Source organism: Moschus berezovskii, chromosome 20, assembly GCF_049115385.1.
Source record: "Moschus berezovskii isolate FMDL1 chromosome 20, NW_MosBer_1.0, whole genome shotgun sequence".
NCBI lineage: Eukaryota > Metazoa > Chordata > Mammalia > Artiodactyla > Moschidae > Moschus > Moschus berezovskii.
In genome coordinates this window covers 68140899-68160482 of record NC_142479.1, presented here as the reverse complement: position 1 = coordinate 68160482, position 19584 = coordinate 68140899, and the positions used below count along the sequence as shown (strand labels likewise).

The 19584-nt window shown below is 56.5% G+C and overlaps 1 protein-coding gene across 7 annotated transcripts in view; it reads left to right on the top strand.

Moving 5' to 3' along the window:
* The first annotated feature begins 2089 nt into the window (after positions 1–2089).
* Positions 2090–19584, top strand: part of CD300A (CD300a molecule) — a 36313-nt gene continuing 18818 nt past the window's right edge. For 2 of the 7 annotated variants that reach the window (XR_016035589.1, XR_016035588.1), the window contains exons 1-2: positions 16945–17162; positions 17911–18131. Coding sequence is in view for 5 of the 7 variants with exons in the window: in XM_088829374.1 (XP_088685500.1) it covers positions 18071–18131 (61 nt within the window). In the remaining 2 variants the exon portion in view is untranslated. Of the gene's footprint in view, positions 5304–11598; positions 11808–12182; positions 12280–15386; positions 15818–16524; positions 17163–17809; positions 18132–19584 lie in introns of those variants that run through there. The other 5 variants (XM_088829373.1, XM_088829374.1, XM_088829375.1 and 2 more) reach the window with 5 other exon arrangements.

Below are 19584 nucleotides of genomic sequence, written 5' to 3'. Positions count from 1 at the left end.
AATATTTTGAATTCAACTCCTTGCCTTCTAGACTAACCAAGGCTGTTTGAGTCTAACTGAAGTTTTTTCTTGGTTGGGGATTTATTCTAAGGAGAGACCAGGCCTCCCAAGCCAGCGAGGCCCAAGATCACTGTCTCCCCGCTCTCCCCTTCTCCCCCTGAACACAAGCAAGGCCTGGCGAAGCAAGGATGGGGCAAGAGAGGGGACCCACCTCTGTCTTAATTCCTGCTGCTGCTTGGTGAGCTGCGGGGACGAGGCGTCACTGGGTGGAATTCTGGGCTCACGGAAAAACAAGCTGGAGCGGGGGACGAGCAAAACCTCCGAGTCAGGAGGACCTGCCAAGCACAACCGCCCGCCTTTGGTTTACACACCTGGTCCCCGAACTCGCTCAGGTCACCTCACGGTTTCTGAACGAGCAAGGCACAGGTTAAGTGACTCGCCCATGGTCACGCGGCCAGGAAGGGTCCACCTGCCCTCCAATCTATTCTCACCCAGCCTAGCACTTCCAGCCCCAGGGGGACCCGGATGCTCAGCCCCAGATGAGAGTGACCAGACTTTGTTTCCTGCCTGCCGTCTGCACTCTGGGCCCTCCCGGAAGGTGCAGCCCCCGCTCACAGCAGTGCATGAATTATTTAGCACCTGCATCAGCCCGGTAATGCTCTGACCTCATCCTCCCCAGGCTCAGGGCGGGGCTCTGACCTCAGTCTCCTTGAGGGAAGGAGGCTGATGAGCAGAGGCTGGAGCGGTGGCTCCCTCTGGGATGTGGGTGACAGACAGGGGCACCGGTACCCTCTGGGAAGGGGTGGGGGCCAGGGGCCAGTTGCTCGCTTGTAGCAGGAGACGAAAGCAGAGGAGAGAAGCATCCCAGGAATCAGACAGCCATGGGCTCAGACCTGGGGTCCTGCTCACCAACTGTGTGACACTGGGTAGCTCTCCTGAGCCTCCCTCGGTTTCCTCATCTGTACAATGGACGTGTAACACTCTGCATTCACATTTAGCATTGAGCTCCTCAAGGCCACTCCGTGGAAGTCACGGCCATATTCACTGGTCTAGTGTTCCCTGCCCAGTTTTTGCCATCTTCTACCCTCAGGAGGTGGCGCGTATTTCCTCGGCCGTCTCTCATGGGCGCCCACTGGGTGGGATGGCAGGCTGCTGAGAGTGGAGAGGGCCAGACCCCGGCAGGGCCCTGACTGGCAGGGGCTACCACAGTGTTAAGAGGGTCCCCTGGGCACAGGAAGTCAAGAAGTCAGGTTGAAGAACCAGGACTGGACAGGTTTCAGTCCATAAGCAAATGCTTAGTAAGCTCCTGGGGGCCTCAAAGGAAAGATCTGGTCCCTGCCCGCTGGGGGCTCTCAGCCTCACCCCTCTGTCCCCAGGTCAGACCCAGGGGCTGGGGTGGCCGTGGTGACGGTGGTTCCATCCTGGCTCAGTGCTGGCATTAGGCGGAGAGACTGGACTTCCACCAAGCAGCCTCCTCCTGCCAGCCCCCCATGTTGGCGCTTCTGCTGTCAATGAGGCTCTTCCTGGGGTGGGACGGGTTCTTACTAGCTCCCGACCCCAGGCAGCTCCCCTGACCCTGCTTGGTTCAGCTCATTTGTGAAATAGACCCTGAGTCTCCAGCTCTGCCTAAGCCCTGGCTGAAGGGACGCTAGCTGTTGAGTAAGAGGACCCGGAAACCACAAGGCTGCTGAAGGTGAGCCCTGGGGCCTCGACTCAAGTCTGGAAACTGAAACTGAAGCTGCTCAGACTGTTTGTGATGCTATGGACTGCGGCCCCCAGGCTCCTCAGTCCATGGGGATTCTCCAGGCAAGAACACTGGAGTGGGCTGCCATGCCCTCCTCCAGGGGATCTTCCCGACGCAGGGATCGAACCCAGGTCTCCGGCATTGCAGGCAGCCGCTTTACCCTCTGAGCCACCAGGGAAGCCCTCAAGGTCTGGAGGACTGTTCAAACCCAGGGTCACCACTGCCTGGCCTTGCCTGGAGCGGAGGCCCTGGGGGCGGGGGTTGGGGGCGCTGATGGAGGGTGCCCCTGGAATTCCAGCCGGCTCTGCCCCCTGGGGGAGGTGCGGGGCGGGGTGGGGGGCGCAGGGAGGCGGGCTCCCGATGGCGAATCCCGCAGACGCCCGCTGTGTCCCACGCACCTGGGGCGCGGGCGGAGGGGTGGGGACGAGCCTCGGGCGCGCCGACTCACTCTCCGTGCGGGCCGCCCCCCGCCCCCCGCGACCCGGGGCGCCCCCGGTCCCCACCCCCAGCCCCGCCCCGGCACCCCCGCCACGCGATCGCCGCCGCGGGGGCAGCAGGCCCGGACCGCGGTCTCCACCGGAGTCGTCGGCTGGGCGGACGGCCGGCCCGTCTGGGCTCGGCGGGTCCTGCCCCTTCTCCGCCTTCAGGGCCAACTCGGCCAAGATCCGGGCGTTCCACTCAGCCTCCCCTCCGGGGACCTTTTCTCCGTCCCCTCCCTGGCTGCGAGCCCGTCACCCAGCCGGCATCTGTGAGATGAAGCGTTCATGACTCTGTCTTTGGGCCCAGCGCGATGCCGGGGCTTGTTCCCTAGAGAAGTCGCCTTCCTGGGCTTAGGAAGCTCGGACGAGTGGGTGTGATGAGCCCCGGGGAGCCTCGCCTCGCGCCAGCCTTGCCTCTGGGGCAGGATTGCTCAGACTGCCAGGACTACCGTTTGGGCCAGATCATTCTCCGCCGTGGCGGCCGTGCTATCCAGGGAGGACTCGGGGCGCATCCCTGGCCTCCGCGTCTAGATGCCCGTCCCTCCACCCCCATCCCCCACCCCTCCCCCACCTCCGCTAATGTCACCAGACATTGCCCAGTGTCCCCTGGAGGCAGACTCTTGGGCTGAGACCCGCTCCTCTGGGGTGCTTCAGTGGGCGTCCAGCCAGGCTCCCGGGCACTGGCTTTGAAGCTGGGGGTCTTCTCCTCCCCCACCCCCGCCCACCCCCCAAGTCCAGAACTCTGACTTTGCTGGGCTTCCCCTCCCTCAGCTGGTTTACAGGTGCTTCAGGCCAACCTGGGGACCGTGATCCTCAGCTGACAGCATTCAGGCAGCATGTGACCAGTCAGCTCCTCTCGCTGTGAGAGCCCTTCTCCGCTCCTCCCCTGAGCGGGTGCTGAGCAGAGGGCCCTGGGACCCGGGGTGCAGGAGACCCAGATGTTTTTCCGTCACTAGCAGTCAGTGTAATCCGAGTCCCAGAAGGAGACTTACAGAGCACATCCATCCATCGGGCAGCTCCCGGCTCACAGAGAGGAGCTGGGGAGGGGACTCGGGGGGCTGAGCCCGGCTGTCAGGAGGGGGCGTCCCCGTCGGCAGGGGCACTGCTGTGGACCCCAGTCTTGGGGTCAACCAGACGTGGCCGGGCTCAGCCTGTGTTCCCCTTCCACGTGTGTGCGTGTGCACTCAGTCGTGTCTGACTCTTGGCGACCTGTAGCCCGCCAGGCTCCTCTGTCCATGGAATTTTCCAGGCAGGTATACTGAGACAGGTTGCCATTTCCTCCTCCAGGGGATCTCCCCCACCCAGGGATCAAACCCAGGTCTCTGCACCTCCTGAGTTGGCAGGCAGGTTCTTTACCACTGTGCCACCTGGGGAGCCCCTCTCTCCACAGGCAAAAAATCGGGCAGCCTTTTATGCACACCTGTGCGCGCGCGCACACACACACACGTGGAGGTAGAGGGTAGGGGAAAGGGGTTTTCAGGGGACAAACAGTGACTCAGTCCTGGCTGGAGGAGACTCTACTGGGCCCCTTAAGCAGGCCCTTTGGGGCTGGTCGGCACAAACAGAGGAAGGACAGAAGGGCGGGGACGACGCTCCTGGCCTGTCCCCCCACTTCCTCCCCACCCCCGCCCACATGCAAAGTAGACTTTTCAAAAGGCTCCAGCCCCAGCCTGGAGAGGGGAGTTTTACTGGGCCCTGGGCCTCCCTGGTGGCTCAGCTGGTAAGGAATTGGCCTGCAATGCGGGAGACCTCTCTCTCTAGTACAGGCTGCCCTCTCCAGTGTTCTGGCCTGGAGAATTCCATGGATTTCTCCGTGGGGTTGCAAGAAAGTTGGACGTGACTGAGCGACTTTCACCCTTTTCCTTTCCCTGTATCCATATTTTCCTGTATTTGCATGAAGAGACAAAAGTCATCATAGCAGATTAAAGAGGAGGGGTTGGGTCCCCGGGACCAGGCAGAAGAAGGACAGGAAGACTTTCCGCTGTTTTCCTCTCTCTCCTCCCTGTCCCTCCTTTCCACCTTCCTCTCATTCTTTCCTTCCCCATGAAAATAAATTACATATTTTTATTTTTTTAATTAAAAATATTTATTATTTTATTTATTTGACTTCGTTGCAGCATGTGGAATCTTGTTTCCTGACCAGGGATCCAACCCGGGCCCCCTGCATTGGGAGCGTGGAGTCCTAGCCACTGGACCTCCTGGGAAGTTCCGAAAATAAATTACATCCTTTTTAAAAAATTGATCTGAAAGAAAGAAAAGATGCCCCAAAGCGAACTTCCCCTGCAGTTGCCTCTCTTCCCATGGGCTTGTGTGGTCCCTGCCCTGCCCTTCACCGAGGCCAGACTCTGTGAAGTTGCAGAGAAAGATAAGGTTCTCTCACCCTGCCTACTTTTTCCATTACATTCTTCCCTGGGGAGTTTTTTTTTTTTTTTTTGAGAAGGCTGAGGCTGAGGCCCCGGGGAAGACTGTGTGTGTTCTTTGCATGTACGGGCATGGCCCCACACGCACACCCACCCCACCCCTCCTTGCTAAATAGCTGCAATTCGGAGAACTTAGGATACGATGTTCCCGGCACAGGTTTTGAGCTCCTGCCCTTTGCAGTTTCTCTGCGTGCGGCTAGCTCATCGTTATAACTCATGCCGGGTCCGGAGGGCATGGGAACAGTCTTGGGAACAACATTCAGCTGGTTCATTCATTCATTCTTTAAAAATATATTGTTATTGATTGATTTGGCTGTCCCAGGTCTCAGCTCTGGCATGCAGGAGTTTTAGTTGTGGCAGGTGAACTCTTAGGGCACGTGGGATCTAGTTCCCCGCCCAGGGATCCGACCCGGGCCCCCTGCATTGGGAGCGTGGAGTCTTGTCACTGGGCCACCAGGGAGGCCCTCACTCATGCTTCAGTTCTTCAGCAGTATTTGTGAAAGGCCGTCCCCTGCCATCAGGCTCACTGTCATCAGTTTCCGAACTGAACTCCGTCATGTACACGATCCTCCGAACACCTCAGACCTGTGAACTCCGTCTCCAGGTGTCCCTTGAGCAGATCAGATGTCTCTGGGAGTTAAGCTACCGCCCACCAGCCGTGTGAGTTCTACAGCCGCCTTACCATTTCTATAAGGTTCTGCCAAACTCTTGGGCTGCAAGGACGGTTACCTGTAAGTGTGCAGGTGTCCGAGTACCTGTGTTGGGGGTGAGGGCTTCCCTGGGGGAGGTTGTCAGGCCGGAAAGTGGAGCCCAGGAGACCAGCCTAGGTTGGGTGAGGGGGTCTCTTCCTTGGTCAGAATCATCAAGGCCAACAGGGGAGTTTGTGAGTCGTGGGAAGGTCCCTTCTCCACGGGGACCAGTGAATAGGGAATCTGATATATCTGTTGCTTCGCCATCTACTAAAGTACCACAGACTGAGCAGCTTAACAGAAATGTATCATCTCATGGGTTCTGGAGCCTGGAAGTCCAAAATCACGGTGATGAGGGACTTTCCTGGTGGTCCAGTGGTTAAGACTTCAAGGCGCCACTGCAGGGAGTGCAAGTTCCATCCCTGGTCAAGGAATTAAAATCCCACGTGCTCTGTGTGTGTGTGTGTGTGTGCACGCGCGCTAAGTTGCTTCAGTCGTGTCCTACTCTTTGTGACTCCATGGACTGTAGCCCATCAGCCTCCTCTGCTCAGGGGATTGTCCTGGCAAGAACACTGGAGTGGGTTCCCTTCTCCAGGGGATCTTCCCTACCCAGGGATCAACCCTGTGTCTCCAGCGGCTCCTGCATTGCAGGAGGGTTCTTTACCACTGAGCCACCAGGGAAGGCCATGCTGTGCAGGGCAACCAAAGGAAAAAGAAGGGAGTCAGGAGGGCTGGTCCACCTGAAGCTGAGGGAAGGGCCTGCTCAGGCTCCCCTTGGCGGGCCGGCGGCCGTCTCCTCTCTGTCTTGTCACGAGTTCCCTCTGTGTGTCTGTGAGTCTGAATGTCCCCTCTTCAAGGGGGCGCCAGTCACATTGGGCTGGGGGTCACCTTCACGACTTCATGTCAACTTGATCGCTCCTGTAAGGAGCGTCTCTCCAAACCATGTCTCCTCCTGAGGCACTGGGATTTCCTTCACCATATGGATCCGGGTGGTGGGGAGATGCAATCCTTCCCACACCCTCCTGGACCAGTCTTGGGTGTGGTTGAGGAGGGTGGGCTGTACGCTGGGGCGGCTTGACGAGAGGAACCCCAGAAAGGGACTGGGTGCATAATGAAGCCTTTTTGGTTTTGGATTCTAGTATGTTTTATTTGTAATCAACCATATGCAAATTAGCTACCCATAAACTAATGACTAACAGCTATTCTCTAATTCACGAAACCAAAATTCTTCCCAAGAAAATCTCTTCATAAACCAAGACAGTACCACTATTTAGCTTAAGCTTTAACTCAAAGGTTGAAAATGAAAATGAGAGAACACGTCTTCTATCAGTCAGCGCAGTCTTGCAGACATGGCTATTGTTCTGTTTCAAGTACCCCCGTGCGTGCTTCACTTGGTTCTCTGTGGGATGGGTACCCCTGCCTAGAGGTTGAGACTCCCTGGCACCACCCCGCTGAGATTTCTTTTCCCTCCTCCAGGAAAGCAGATGGCATTAATGAATAAAGGAAGACAATTACCTCTCTTGTCTGTAAGCCAAGAATGTTGGGATCCGTGAGCCTCTTCCCAGATACGGGCTACAGATCTGGGTCAAGGGAGGGCAGGCACTGAGCACACATCACATGGAAAGCCTCTGTTTAGGAAGTTGCATCCTTGCCCTTCATGTGTCAGGAAAAGAACAGGGAAGGGGCTGCCTACCCTCGCCACCCCCCATCCCCCCAGCATCCCAAGTGAGGTGAGAGAGCTGTGATTGGAAACACCAGTGACCCACTGTTGCCTCCAAGAAAAGCCATAAAAGCCACGGGCATCTCCCCATCCAGAGCCCAGAGAACCTTGGTCAAGTGTCGGTCACACCAGGAGGGAGCATCATCCACCAGTTCTCAGCCCAGGACCACCTGGGTGGGTAGTTAAAGACCCCGTCCTCCAAGGAGGGGAAACCTGTACACGTGTTCCAACCGGAGGTCCTCTTGACCAGTTTCGGGCTCACTGAGATTATGAAGGAAGTTCAGCCTCGCCTGGCAGGAGGGAGAGCCCGACCCTGGCATTTCCAGGGTGCAAAGCACGGAGGAGGGGTCTTTTGGGACGAGATTGGACATGCTCAGGGTGGTATGGCTGTAGACAGAGGATGGATCTTTTCAGATGACCATCCTGCCCCCATGTCCTAGCGGTGACCAAGGGAAGGTTTTCAGGCCATCCTTGGACAGCACAGCAGGGAAGGGGGCTCCGGGGACCGAGTCAGGACCTCCTGGAGGAATGTTGTTTAGTTTGCTGCTGACCTTGGAAGTTCCAGGTTTTATCTTCCTAAGGGTCCTGAGTTTCTTCACGGACTCCCTCCTCTTCCAAGTTTCAAACCCTGAAATCCTTTCCACGGCCGTACGCTCCCTCCCTTTCCCCTTCCCTCCTACCTCCTCTTCGGACTTACTTTCCTCCCCCGGGGTCTCCCATCTCCAGCCCCCTCCTCCTCCCAACCCAGCAGGACCCAGTTCTCCAAGTGCCGCTGGGCAAGCCCATCCCAGGCTGTATTTTTATCTTCAGGTTAGAATGCATTTTTGATAAACTGATTATATGAGTTTCCTTGCCTTTAAGTGATTTATATTTGATTTTGAGATCTCTGGGTACTTTGATTAAGGAATAAGTATTGTCCAATTGTCTTTATCAATTTATCAGCTATTTAACCACGACTTTTAAGTCGTTTGTGATTTATAGATACTTTTGTACTGTGGTGCTTCTACAAAAAAGGACAAGTTTCTGACTTTCAGAAGATAATACTGAACTGAGTAAAAAAAATTGAAGAATTCTGTTGAGAAACTGGAGAAGGAAATGGCAACTCACTCCAGTATTCTTGCCTGGAGAATTTCATGAACAGAGGAGCCTGACGGGCTACAGTCCATGGGATCGCAAAGAGTCAGACAGCACTGAGTGACTAACCTTACTTACCCCCGTCTTTGGACCCAACGCTTGGCATAATGTAGGTCTCCGTTGAATAGCTGTCAAACAGACCAATAAACAGTGCCTGGGCATAGAGCGCCCCCTGGTGGAGATGGATAGTACGGCAGGATCTTGATCTCGCCTTGAATAGCTAACCTGGAGCGGTGCGTCCTGGCACTCGGGTTCAGGGCAGCCTGTCCCAGTGTGAGGTCATGTGGCTAGGGAAGGGGTGGGGGTCCCGGGACAAAGTCTGAGGCGAAGGGATGGGCTGGGTCTTTGAAAAGCATGGCTCTCCTAGGATAGGCAGGGCTAGCCGGGTAGTGAGACCCAGAGTCTAAGCTCCTAAGCGCTTTCAGTATCTGTCCATCCGTCCATCCTTCCATTCCTGTTCAGCACCACCACTGCGGATCTGACCCCGTGGGAGGGTGGCGGTGGGACGCCAAATCCCCCGGGCACAGGTTTCACTGTCGTGTTGAGTGCCCCTGTTTGAGTCCTCTCCTTCCCAGACCTGTTGGGTGGTGGTCCAGGGGTTAGAGAGTGGCTCCTTGAACTGAGTCCCTGGCGGGCTTCTGTGCTGCCCACATTGGCTCCAGGACGCATCCAGGGTCTGCCTGGGACATCTTCTCTCCCTTGGCAGCATGCTCCCTCCTCCCGCTTCCTGGGGGGCATGAAGGCTCTGCCAGGACTCCACGCAGATCAACAGAGTCAGAATCTCGGGGCCCAGCTGGGTAGGGAAAACAGGGAGGGAGATGAAGGAGGTGGCTTAGGCGTGGGTGTTTTCTTGAAAGCTCCCTGGGAGCGTGTAATATGCATCCAGGGTGGAGACCCCACCAGCTTCTGCGTAAATGAACTGCTGAGTGGGACAGAGGAGCCCACTCAGGTTTATGCTTCTTTCTGCTTCTCCCCTCGCCCCAGGCCCCACAGTGCCCTGCTGGTTCTTCTACCCTCTCCCCTCCCTACCCGGGCCATATGTACAAGCATGAAACTTCCCGTGACAAGAACTGGGCCTCCTGTTCTCTAGAGCTAGAAACCTCAGCAGTGTTTAAGGTCTCATGCTCTGGTCCCTGTAGCCAAAACCATGCTCAGAAAGGGGTTGCTGTCAGCAGAGCTGACAACACCCTGCAAGGCTGCAACACTCAGGGCTCCTTGCTGACAGCAACCATGCATAACCTGGTCGTGAAGGACATTACCAGGAGGGCAGAGCATGTGTGTGTGTGTGGGTGAGACCTGATTTTCCCGTCGCTGCTTCCCAACCTGCTACCCTCTACCACCTGCAGCCTCAGCCCCACCCCTTTTCTAGAACAGTCCATAGGTAGCTGGAAGTGGAGCAACCAGCCTGCCCACCTTAATGGGGCAGCTGGACCGTCCCTGTGTGGCCTCAGAGGTGGGGGTCTAGTTGGGTGTCTGAGTCGCTCCTGGTCTCGCTGGCTGCAAACCAGGAGCCCGAGAGATCTCTGCGTCTGCCATCCCTCCTGGTCTGAGAGCCGAGCGCTGTTCTCTTTCCAGCTCCATCCCTTCTGCTTTCATCTCCTACTCCTCCACCACCTCTCTGAAGTCCCCACATCCTCTTTTCAAGGGCCTGGAGCCTTCCCCTTTATCCTGGGCTCCTGGCTGGGGGATCTGGAAGGATTGGTGCCACACCCCTGCATATCTGGACAGAAGCCTCTGTACTTCCTGACTTGCAGAGATGGAACGAAGTTCAGTTCAGTTCAGTCACTCAGTCATGTCTGACTCTCTGCGACCCCATGGACTGCAGCACGCCAGGCCTCCCTGTCTATCACCAACTCCCGGAGTTTACTCAAACTCATGTCCATTGAGTTGGTGATGCCATCCAACCATCTCATCCTCTGTCGTCCCCTTCTCCTCCTGCCTTCAATCTTTCCCAGCATCAGGGTCTTTTCAAATGAGTCAGTTCTTTGCATCAGGTGGCCAAGGTATTGGAGTTTCAGCTTCAGCATCAGTCCTTCCAATGAATATTCAGGACTGATTTCCTTTAGGATTGACTGGGTTTGATCTCCTTGCAGTCCGAGAGACTCTCAAGAGTCTTCTCCAACACCACAGATCAAAAGCATCAAGAAACAATTATCTGCCCCCAAAAGCCAGCAGTTCTGGCGACCACCGCCAGATGGCGACAGGGACCGCTCACGGCTGGCCCATTGCATCCTTGCAGGGGTGCTAAGGAAGCCTCTTTACCTGTCCCTGCCCAGGCCAGGCGTGATCAGCAATCAGTCGTGTCTGTCTCTTTGCTACCCTCAGAACTGTAGCCCGCCAGGCTTCTCTGTCTCTAGTCCCTGCTACACCGCTTCTCAGATGTCTGATTAGTATTCCCTGGCTCTGGCCACCTTTGGAATTAGGCCCAGGCCCATTCTAAAGGAGATCAATCCTGGGTGTTCATTGGAAGGACTGATGCTAAAGCTGAAACTGCAATACTTTGGCCACCTCATGTGACGAGTTGACTCACTGGAAAAGACTCTGGTGCTGGGAGGGATTGGGGGCGGGAAGAGAAGGGGATGACAGAGAGTGAGATGGCTGGATGGCATCACCGACTCTGTGGACATGAGTTTGAGTGAACTCCGGGAGTTGGTGATGGACAGGGAGGCCTGGCGTGCTGTGATTCATGGGGTTGCAAAGAGTTGGACACGACTGAGCGACTGAACTGAACTGAACTGTGGGACCTCCCAGCACTGCCCCACAGCCTGCATGGTCCAAGGCTATGCTTGGCCATCTGGTCCACCCCAGCTCGCCTGCTCACTCCTTTCATTGTCACCCTGAATCCCTGGGGCTCTCATGTGTCCCCTTGGGGCCAACCAGAGGTGGGGCAGACAAGCAAGGGTGGAGCCCAGGTACAGCCAAGAATCTGGAGCCAGGTGGGCAGACGGGAGCTGAAGCACAGAAGGTGCTGAAATTCAGAGTGTGATGGAGCAGATAGGCATGCTTTGGGCACACAGAGTGGACGCCAGGCCAGGGCAGCGAGCCGTCTTGCCTTCAGCTCTGATGACAAGCGGCACCCACACAGCAGCCCTTAATTGCCCGTTCCCCAGGGAGAGACAGGTAGACACCCATCCCCTCTGCTGAAAGCCTCTGATGACTTTATCACGGCCTGTTGACAGCCTCCCCTGTTTTCCTCTCCCTTTGCGGGAAGGAGGCAATCAGTCCCCTGGTGTAGTTACATTTGATCAGGAAGGGTCTGGTGGGGAGGGGCAGAGGAGGGGACAAAACCCAAGGAGAAAGAAAGACCTGCAGGGCCCAGGACGATGGATGGGGTGGGGTGGGGTGGAGAGACGGTCTTTTGGTTCATCTTCATAACCAGCTTCAGCTCCGCTTTTTTCTTTTTTCCTTCCAGCAATCCACCTGTCCAGAGCATGAAGCGGGCAAGCGTGCGTGTTCAGTCGCTCAGTTGTGTCTGACTCTTTGCGACCCCATGGACTATAACCCACGAGGCTCCTCTGTCCACAGGATTTCCCAAGCAAGAATATTGGAGTGGGTTACCACGTCCTTCTGCAGGGAATCTTCCCGACCCAGAAGACTGAACCCACATTTCCTGCTTGGCAGGTAGATTCTTTACCTCTGAAGCTCCAGAAGTATCAGTATAATTCAATAATTTCTAGTCCATTTACAGAGTTTACAACCATCACCAGAACATTTCCTCAAACTTAGTATTGACATTATTTTCAGTGAGTTTCTCCATAAAGGCTCAGAAATTATGGGACTTCCCAGAAAAGAGAGGGTGAGGCAGCCTTTCCCTTAACTCTACACCTGGGGCCCATGACCAGCCCGCACCATGAATCAATATTTTTATAAATCTTGCAGAAGTCTAAAGAATAGTCCGATTTCTTGCTCTGTGTGTTTTGCAAAAACTCTGATTTGTTAAATTACCTAATTTTCACGAGTCCCTTTTTGTGTCTCTTCCTTTTGAAACGTGCTAAGAGGCTCAGAAAATGGAAGTGGGCTAGACTTCTCTGCGTATCAGGGTGGCACAGGAAACCAGAAAGAGATAAAGGGGAGACAAAAGACGCAGGGCCAGGTAAGTCAGCACGGCTTGTTCTTGTCTAACCGGCAGGACATATAATACTCAACACGATGCCTTGGAACAGGAATGGAGACATCCTTGTCTATAGCTGCTTCTTCTTCTTGAGAGTCAAGTCTGACTCTCTGGGACCCCATGGACTGTAGCCCGCCAGGTTCACCTGTCCAGGGGATTCTCCAGGCAAGAATACTGGAGTGGGTTGCCACCCCCTCCTCCAGGGGATCTTCCCCACCCAGGGGCTGAACCCGCGTTTCCTAGGTCTCTTACACTGGCAGGCGAGTGCTTTACCACTTGTGCCACCTGGGAAGCTCTTGTCTATAGTTCAGTTCAGTTCAGCCACCCAGTCGTGTCCGACTCTGCGACCCCGTGGACTGCAGCACGCCAGGCCTCCCTGTCCATCACCAACTCCCGGAGCTCGCTCACACTCACTTCCATGGAGTCGGCGAGGCCATCTATGTCTATAGTTAGCGCTCTCCTATTACAGAGCCCTGTAGTCTGCACTGGCCCTTTGAAACATACACATTCTATCAGCTTCCGGAAAATGTCCGCAGGAAGGCTGCTGTGGTGTGAGACAGATAAGCAGCGGGGTCAGGATATATTTTTTTAAGTAAATATTTACTTGTTTTTAATTAATTACTCTGACTGTGCTTGGCCTGAGTTGCGTCATGCAGGATCTTTAGCTGTGGCTTGTGGGATCTAGCTCCCTGGCCAGGAATCGAACCTGCCCCCCCGCCCACCACCCCATTGGGAGCACGGAGTCTTAGCCACTGGACCACCAGGGAAGGCCCAGGATCAGGATGCTCAGAGGAGTGCTGCGGGTGGGGAGAAAGTTTCTGACCTTCCTGAGGTCAGCCTTGGGAGCTAGGGTCACCCTCAGCATGAAACTCACACATTCAAGCTCAAGGCGAAGTGTGCCTCTCAAAGTCAAAGAATGGAAGTTTGTAAGTGGACCACTTCCTGGTTGACCCCCCACTAACACAGGGGAAGGTGTCCCTGGTCTGGCACCCAGGGCTTCCCCTGCAGGCACAGGTGTGCCTTTGCCCCGGGGTGGCCTGAGAAAGAGAAGACAGAGGGAGGTGGTGATGATGGGGCAGGGCCGGGGGGCGGGGAGCCTCTGGCAAAGCCGTCAGTTTGGTTCCCGAGGCCACAACAGCCTCTTCCCCACCCTGCTCCAGAGTCAGCAGCGTGGGCGCCCTCCAAGCCTTCCGGAAGCACCCTCTCCCTGCCCGGCCCTGCGTGCTCACTGCCCTTTGAGTCACAGGCTGGTGACTCAGGTTTCAGGTTTACCACGGACAGATGTGGGTTCCTACAAGTGCGTTGTCTCATCTTCCTGCTGGAGTAGAGATGAACACAGGTACACGGCGGATGTTGAGGAAGATGGACTCAATCTCTGATCCCATTGTACGCCTCCCCGCCAAGGGGGCAGGGTGAGGAGTAAGGGTTCCCCTTGCACAGAAGGAGAAGTTGACTGAACAGGACGCACAAAAAGCCGGAAAGCCGCCCAGGTCCCCGACACAAAGCCTGGACCCTCCCCACTGTGCCGCCCCCATCGTCACAATCCAGGGTCCTGGGGAGGCCAGCTCCCCTCTCCCACCCCTCACCCTCAGCCCGGCTCCCTGCAGAGATCTCAGGTGATTCAGCAGAGATGCTGGAGGCCAGAGCTGGGAGGAGGCTGCCCGCTTAGACACCGGCCGCTCAGCGGGTCCTGGGTGATTGGAAGGGGCTGGTGGTCAATCCGGAGCCTGCTGCTTCCCCCTTCCGGGAGTCAGGCCGCTGGCCTCTTGCTTGAACCTCGTTTGCGATGTAACCTGGGTGACACGCACACGCCTTACGAGCTTGGTTGGACAGATTTAACAGGCTCGCGCCGTTTAAAGTTCTGTCCCCTTCTTCTCCCTGGCGGTGCAGTTTGGCAAGAAGACAAGAGTTTGGTGGCCTGGCCTTCTCTGGACCCACCTCCAATCTGGTTTTCCTTCCCCAGGAATTGGGGAGGAGGGGTGTGGGTGTGTGTAAGCCCGGAGCTGCTGGTGGTCCCTGCTTTTGTGAGATCTTCAGCCTTTCCATAAAACGGAGGGCACGCAGTGACACCTGGGTGGAGGTGATCTCATCGGAAAGAGGCATTGCGGGGCTCAGAGGGGCGGGGAGAAGGAGGGGGTCTTCTGAGAAAGTGGCTGAGCCTAGCTGGGGGAGAGTGAGTGACAGGCATGGGGGGTGGGGTCTGAGGATGAAGGAATGTCAGTGAAGAGCCAGCCATAGCCCTCCCGCTCGAGGAGCCCCATCCCTGTGTCCAACCCTGGGGAGCGCTTGACCATTTTCATGGAGGGGCAGGAGCAGCTGCAGGTGGATGAGCCCTGCTGACCACCCCCAACCCCAACCATGGGTGCTGGGTGAGCTCCCCAGGCCCCTGTGGACCAGGTCTCAGCCCCAGCTTCCTCCCTGGGGTGGAGAGAGTGTCCCTGGGGCCAGGCCCCATAAGCAGTGGCTCTGCACGTGACAGGGAGCCTGGAAGGCCCCTCGGGGCCCATCAGGGCTCTCAGTCCTCGGCTGGCACGGTCACCCGTCCGTCTGCCCGCCCGCAGCTTCCTCTTTCTCTCGGTCTGGACCACAGCGCATCCAGACCCAGGCAGGATAGCGTGTTGATGGCCCTCACGTTGGTTGTGGACGTTGGCCCCAGAACATGGGCTGGTCAAGCTGCCTGGGCCCCTGGAGGGTCAGGTCATGTGGGGGTAGTTTCTCTAGAGAAGGGCAGGAAGGCGAGGTGTGGCGGCCCCGGGGACGCTGGCCGGGCCAGGCGGAAGCCTTGCAGTCAGCAGTCCCTCCCAGTCCTCCAGATGGAAGCTGTGGCCTCAGCAGACGCTGGTCTCACCCAGGCTCTGGCTGAAGGGAAACCAGATGCTCCCAGCCCTCCGTCTGTCCCTCCCTGCCGCAGTCCCTCCCCTTGCCCTGTGGATCCTGCTGTGATGAACCCCTGGGTGGCGCATCCCACCACCACACACACCTCCGGAGCACAGGAGGTGCTCAGTGGCCGTCAGAGGCATCGCCCCAGCCCCGTGCCCCACTGCCAGCTCGCCCAGATGCCAAGCTCTCCTTCTCACCTCCCGCCACAGGCACCAGCTGCTTCCTGCTTCTCAGCTCAGCCTCTCGGCCACACCTGACCAGCCGTGGGTGAGACATGCCCTCCCTGAGGCCCCCTTGGCTTTCCTTCCTGCCCAGGAGGAGGAAGAAGCAGGGCTGAGGGAGCCTCACCTCCCTGGGGCAAGGGTGGCGGCTCTGAGATTGTGATGCCCCAGGGAGGGAAATCCTGCAGGGCCCCACCCCCAAACCTGGGTTCTCAGAGCTCAATGGGCGGCTGCAGGTGTGCCCAGGAACCCCCTACCTATCACCACTACGTCATCCCTGCCCACTGGCCTTCGAGCACAGGCGTCCACACTGGGAAGAAGATCCAAGAACCTGGGAGGAGACCACCAGAGCCTATGACTAGGGGCTCTCTGGTTGCAAGACCCCCCGCTCCGAGGAAGGGGGCTCAGGCCTGCAGCTGGTGGGTTTCATTTTCCCCTACATCTCACGCACTGATAGTCTTTGAAGACCAGTGGGGAAAGTACCTCTTCTTTAATTTTCTGACATCATGGGGTAATTTTGCATCAATCTATTTCTTGCTTAGGGTTTGTGGGCAGGTTAGGGAGAACAGGATGGGTGTTCAGTTCAGTTCAGTCGCTCAATCGTGTCCGACTCTTTGCGACCCCATGGACTGCAGCACGCCAGGCTTCCCTGTCCATCACCAATTCCTGAAGTTCACTCAAACCCATGTCCATTGAGTCGGTGATGCCACCCAACCATCTCATCCTCTGTCGTCCCCTTCTCCCACCCTCAATCTTTCCCAGCATCAGGGTCTTTTCAAATGAGTCAGCTCTTCACATCAGGTGGCCAAAGTATTGGAGTTTCAGCTTTAGCATCAGTCCTTCCAATGAACACCCAGGACTGATCTCCTTTAGGATGGACTGGTTGGATCTCCTTGCAGTCCAAGGGACTCTCAAGAGTCTTCTCCAACACCACAATTCAAAAGCATCAATTCTTCTGCGCTGAGCTTTACAGTCCAACTCTCACATCCATACATGACTACTGGAAAAACCATAGCCTTGACTAGACGGACCTTTGTTAACAAAGTAATGTCTCTGCTTTTTAATATGCTGTCTAGGTTGGTCATACTGGGGATCAATTGCCCCGGCCTTTCCTCTTTGCTGGCAGGAGGAGAAGCGGATGACAGAGGATGAGACGGTTGCATGGCATCACTGACTCAATGGACATGGGTTTGGGCAAGCTCCGGGAGTTGGTGATGGACAGAGAAGCCTGGCGTGCTGCAGTCCAAGGGGTCGCAAAGAGTCGGACACGACTGAGCGACTGAACTGAACTTCCTCTTTGCTGTAGGTGAAGTGTTTCTGGAGGTTTCTGAGGACAGGCGCCTCTGGGAGACTATTTGTAAAGCACGTGTCTTCCTGTCAAACCCTGTTTTCTGGGGCGCCCCTGGTTCTCCAGGGGTGAAGGCACCATGCTTCCACTGCATCAGGGACATAGGTTTGAGCCTTAACCGGGGAACAAAGATCCCACATGTGCAAGGCAGCAGCCAAAAAATAAATTTAAAAAACCCCTTATTTTCCTATTGCCTTTCATTAGAGGAAAGATATATTTCCTTGGGGAAAAAACTGGCTTGAGGACACTATTATCTCATCTTCAAGTGTTTGTATAATTATGATACAATTCTATTCCCTCTGATTAACCATTGTTATTGACATTTTACAGGAGATTCGGGTTTTGGTCAAGGTCACACCAGTGGTACCATGGGTGATTGTGGATGAGCCACTACCCAGCCTTCTGCTTCTTCTCTGGTCGGTGCCTCCCCGCTCTTGACCTTGACATTCAAGACCTTGACTTTTGGTGGTTGAAAAATATACATTTCTGGAAATGTTATAGGCAGAGCAAGAAGGGAAGGGCATTCAGGGGACTCCGGATGGGGGCATTTAGAGTTAACTATCTGCAAGCTCTCATGTGGCACGTTAGGACTGGCTTCCGATGCTCGTGAGGCTGTTCTGCGCAACCCAGGGGCACATGTCACAAGGAACACGTGTGTGTATTTGGAACCTGAGCTCCACGTGGATTGGGGAAGGAGAGGTCCATGCAGGCTTTCTGAGTCCCACTCTGTGCTCAGCCCTGAGCTGGGTCCAGTGGGGGCTGCCTGGGAAGGAAGGTCACCGCCCAAGAACCTTCAGGCCAAGTGGAAGACAGGTTTCCAAGATGAGAAATCACTCAGGGACTCTGGGGTCATGGTGCCACCTGGGGGGTGCGGGCTTTGAGCTGGGGGGCTTGTGGAAGGGCTGCTCCCCGGGGCGGTCACACAGTGGGACACACCCAGGGCCCTTGCTCCTCCCCGGGGCTCTCACCCTGACCACAGGGAAACAAGGAGCTACTGGCTGGGCTAGACGGGAACTTCAGCCTGTGGTTTGGGGGTGGGAGGGAAGGGGAGGAGAGCTGGGGGCTTGGGAGGGCTCCTCACCAGAAGTACCTACAGAACGGGGCCAGAGGGTCTCGGGCACCGCGGGTAGGCTTGCTCCTCGGCGACACCCATCTTCTCAGCAGCTCCAGGAACAGAACTGAAAAGAAGCCGAACAAGGAAGCAGCAAGGCTTGAAGAAAAGCGGAAGTGGGAGCCTGCAGGCCTGACTGTCCTCCTGGAGGGAGGCTGAGACCTCAGGACCGGCTGGGCCGGCGCCGTTGCTGGCGACGTCCGCGCTGGGGCGATGGCCCGGCCGCACCGGGCTGCGTGGCTGCCCCCCGCTCTGCTGCTTCTCTGGGTCCCAGGTGGGCGCTGCCAGGGGAGGGGGAGGGGAGGGGAGGGGATGGAAGCGGGGAGGGTGACTCAGACTGGGGCACGGTCCGTCCACCGCCTAAGATGGACCCCGTCCTCGGAGGGCACGAGTGAGCGTGTCTCCCCTTCTGCATCCGTGTGGCCTTGCAGGAGCCACAGTGGGACGCGGAGGAGGGGCTTTGCCAAAGGTTTGGGGATGATTGTTAGAGAAAGGAGGGCAACAGGCAGGGCGTACCAGAGTGGGTGGCAGGGTGACCGCCGGGCGCACCCAGGACGTGCTTGTTGACACGAGGTGCCCTCTGGATCATGGGTCCAGGAGGTGGAGGAAGCGTGGGAACCAGGCAGCGGCTGGCCCTGGTCTCGGGGTCACGGAGGTGAATGAATAGCCAGGGTGGCTCAAGGGGCCGGGACCTAAGGACCAGGAGCCTGGAAGTCTCCGAGGCTGGAGGTCTCCAAGGAAGGGAGATGGGGATTCCCGTCTCATCAGGGAAGGGGAGGGGACAGGGACGGGGGAGGGCAGAGCAGCTTCAGGGAAGGGAGGAGGAGGCTTGCTCCCTGGAGGAGAGGGCTTCCTTGTGAAGGTTTCTCTCCTGGGCCTCCAGAAGCTTTCACCGCTCTCAGACAGCTCCTGCAATCTTGCTAGTTTCGTCCTTGTGCTCAGTCATGCCTGACTCTTTAGACCCCATAGGCTGTAGCCCGCCAGGCTCCTCTGTCCATGGGGATTCTCAAGGCAAGAATACTGGAGTGGGTTGCCATTTCCTCCTCCAGGGGATCTTCCTGACCCAGGGATTGAACCCGTGTCTCCTGTGTTTCCTGCTTTGCAGGCAGGTTCGTTACCACCGAGAAACTGGTCACGTTCTCATCACTCATTTTCCTACTGTCCCTCTAGGAAGTTCTCGTGTGTTCACAGGATCTGCCTGGGCGGAGGGTTCACTGTTTCTCTGGTTTCCTCTCTCATTGGTCACGGGCTCGTCCCATGATGCCCAGGTGGCAGTGGTCTTGCCTGCCTGGTTCCTGACTGGGCAGGTGTGCTGTGTTTCCGTTTAGTGTAAAGGGGGCATCGCCTGTGTTTTTAAAAACAGCAGCATCAGGAGTCAGGTGCTTTTTCATGATCTATTGAGATGATTCTTTACTGTCTGAGCCTCCAGGGAAAGAATGCGCCTGCAATGTGGGATACCTGGGTTCAATCCCTAGGTTGGGAAGATCCCCTGGAGGAGGGCATGGCAACCCACTCCAGTATTCTTGCCTGGAGAATCCCATGGACAGAGGAGCCTGGGGTCCTACAGTCCACGGGGTCGCAGAGAGTCGGACACGACTGAGCCGCTGAGCCCACACAATAAAGCAGAGACAATGACAGCCACACCTCGTTTTGCGCTTTGCTTTGCTGAGTTTCACAGACACTGCCTTTTCCCAAGTGAATGTCTGTGGTAACCCTGCTTCAAGCAA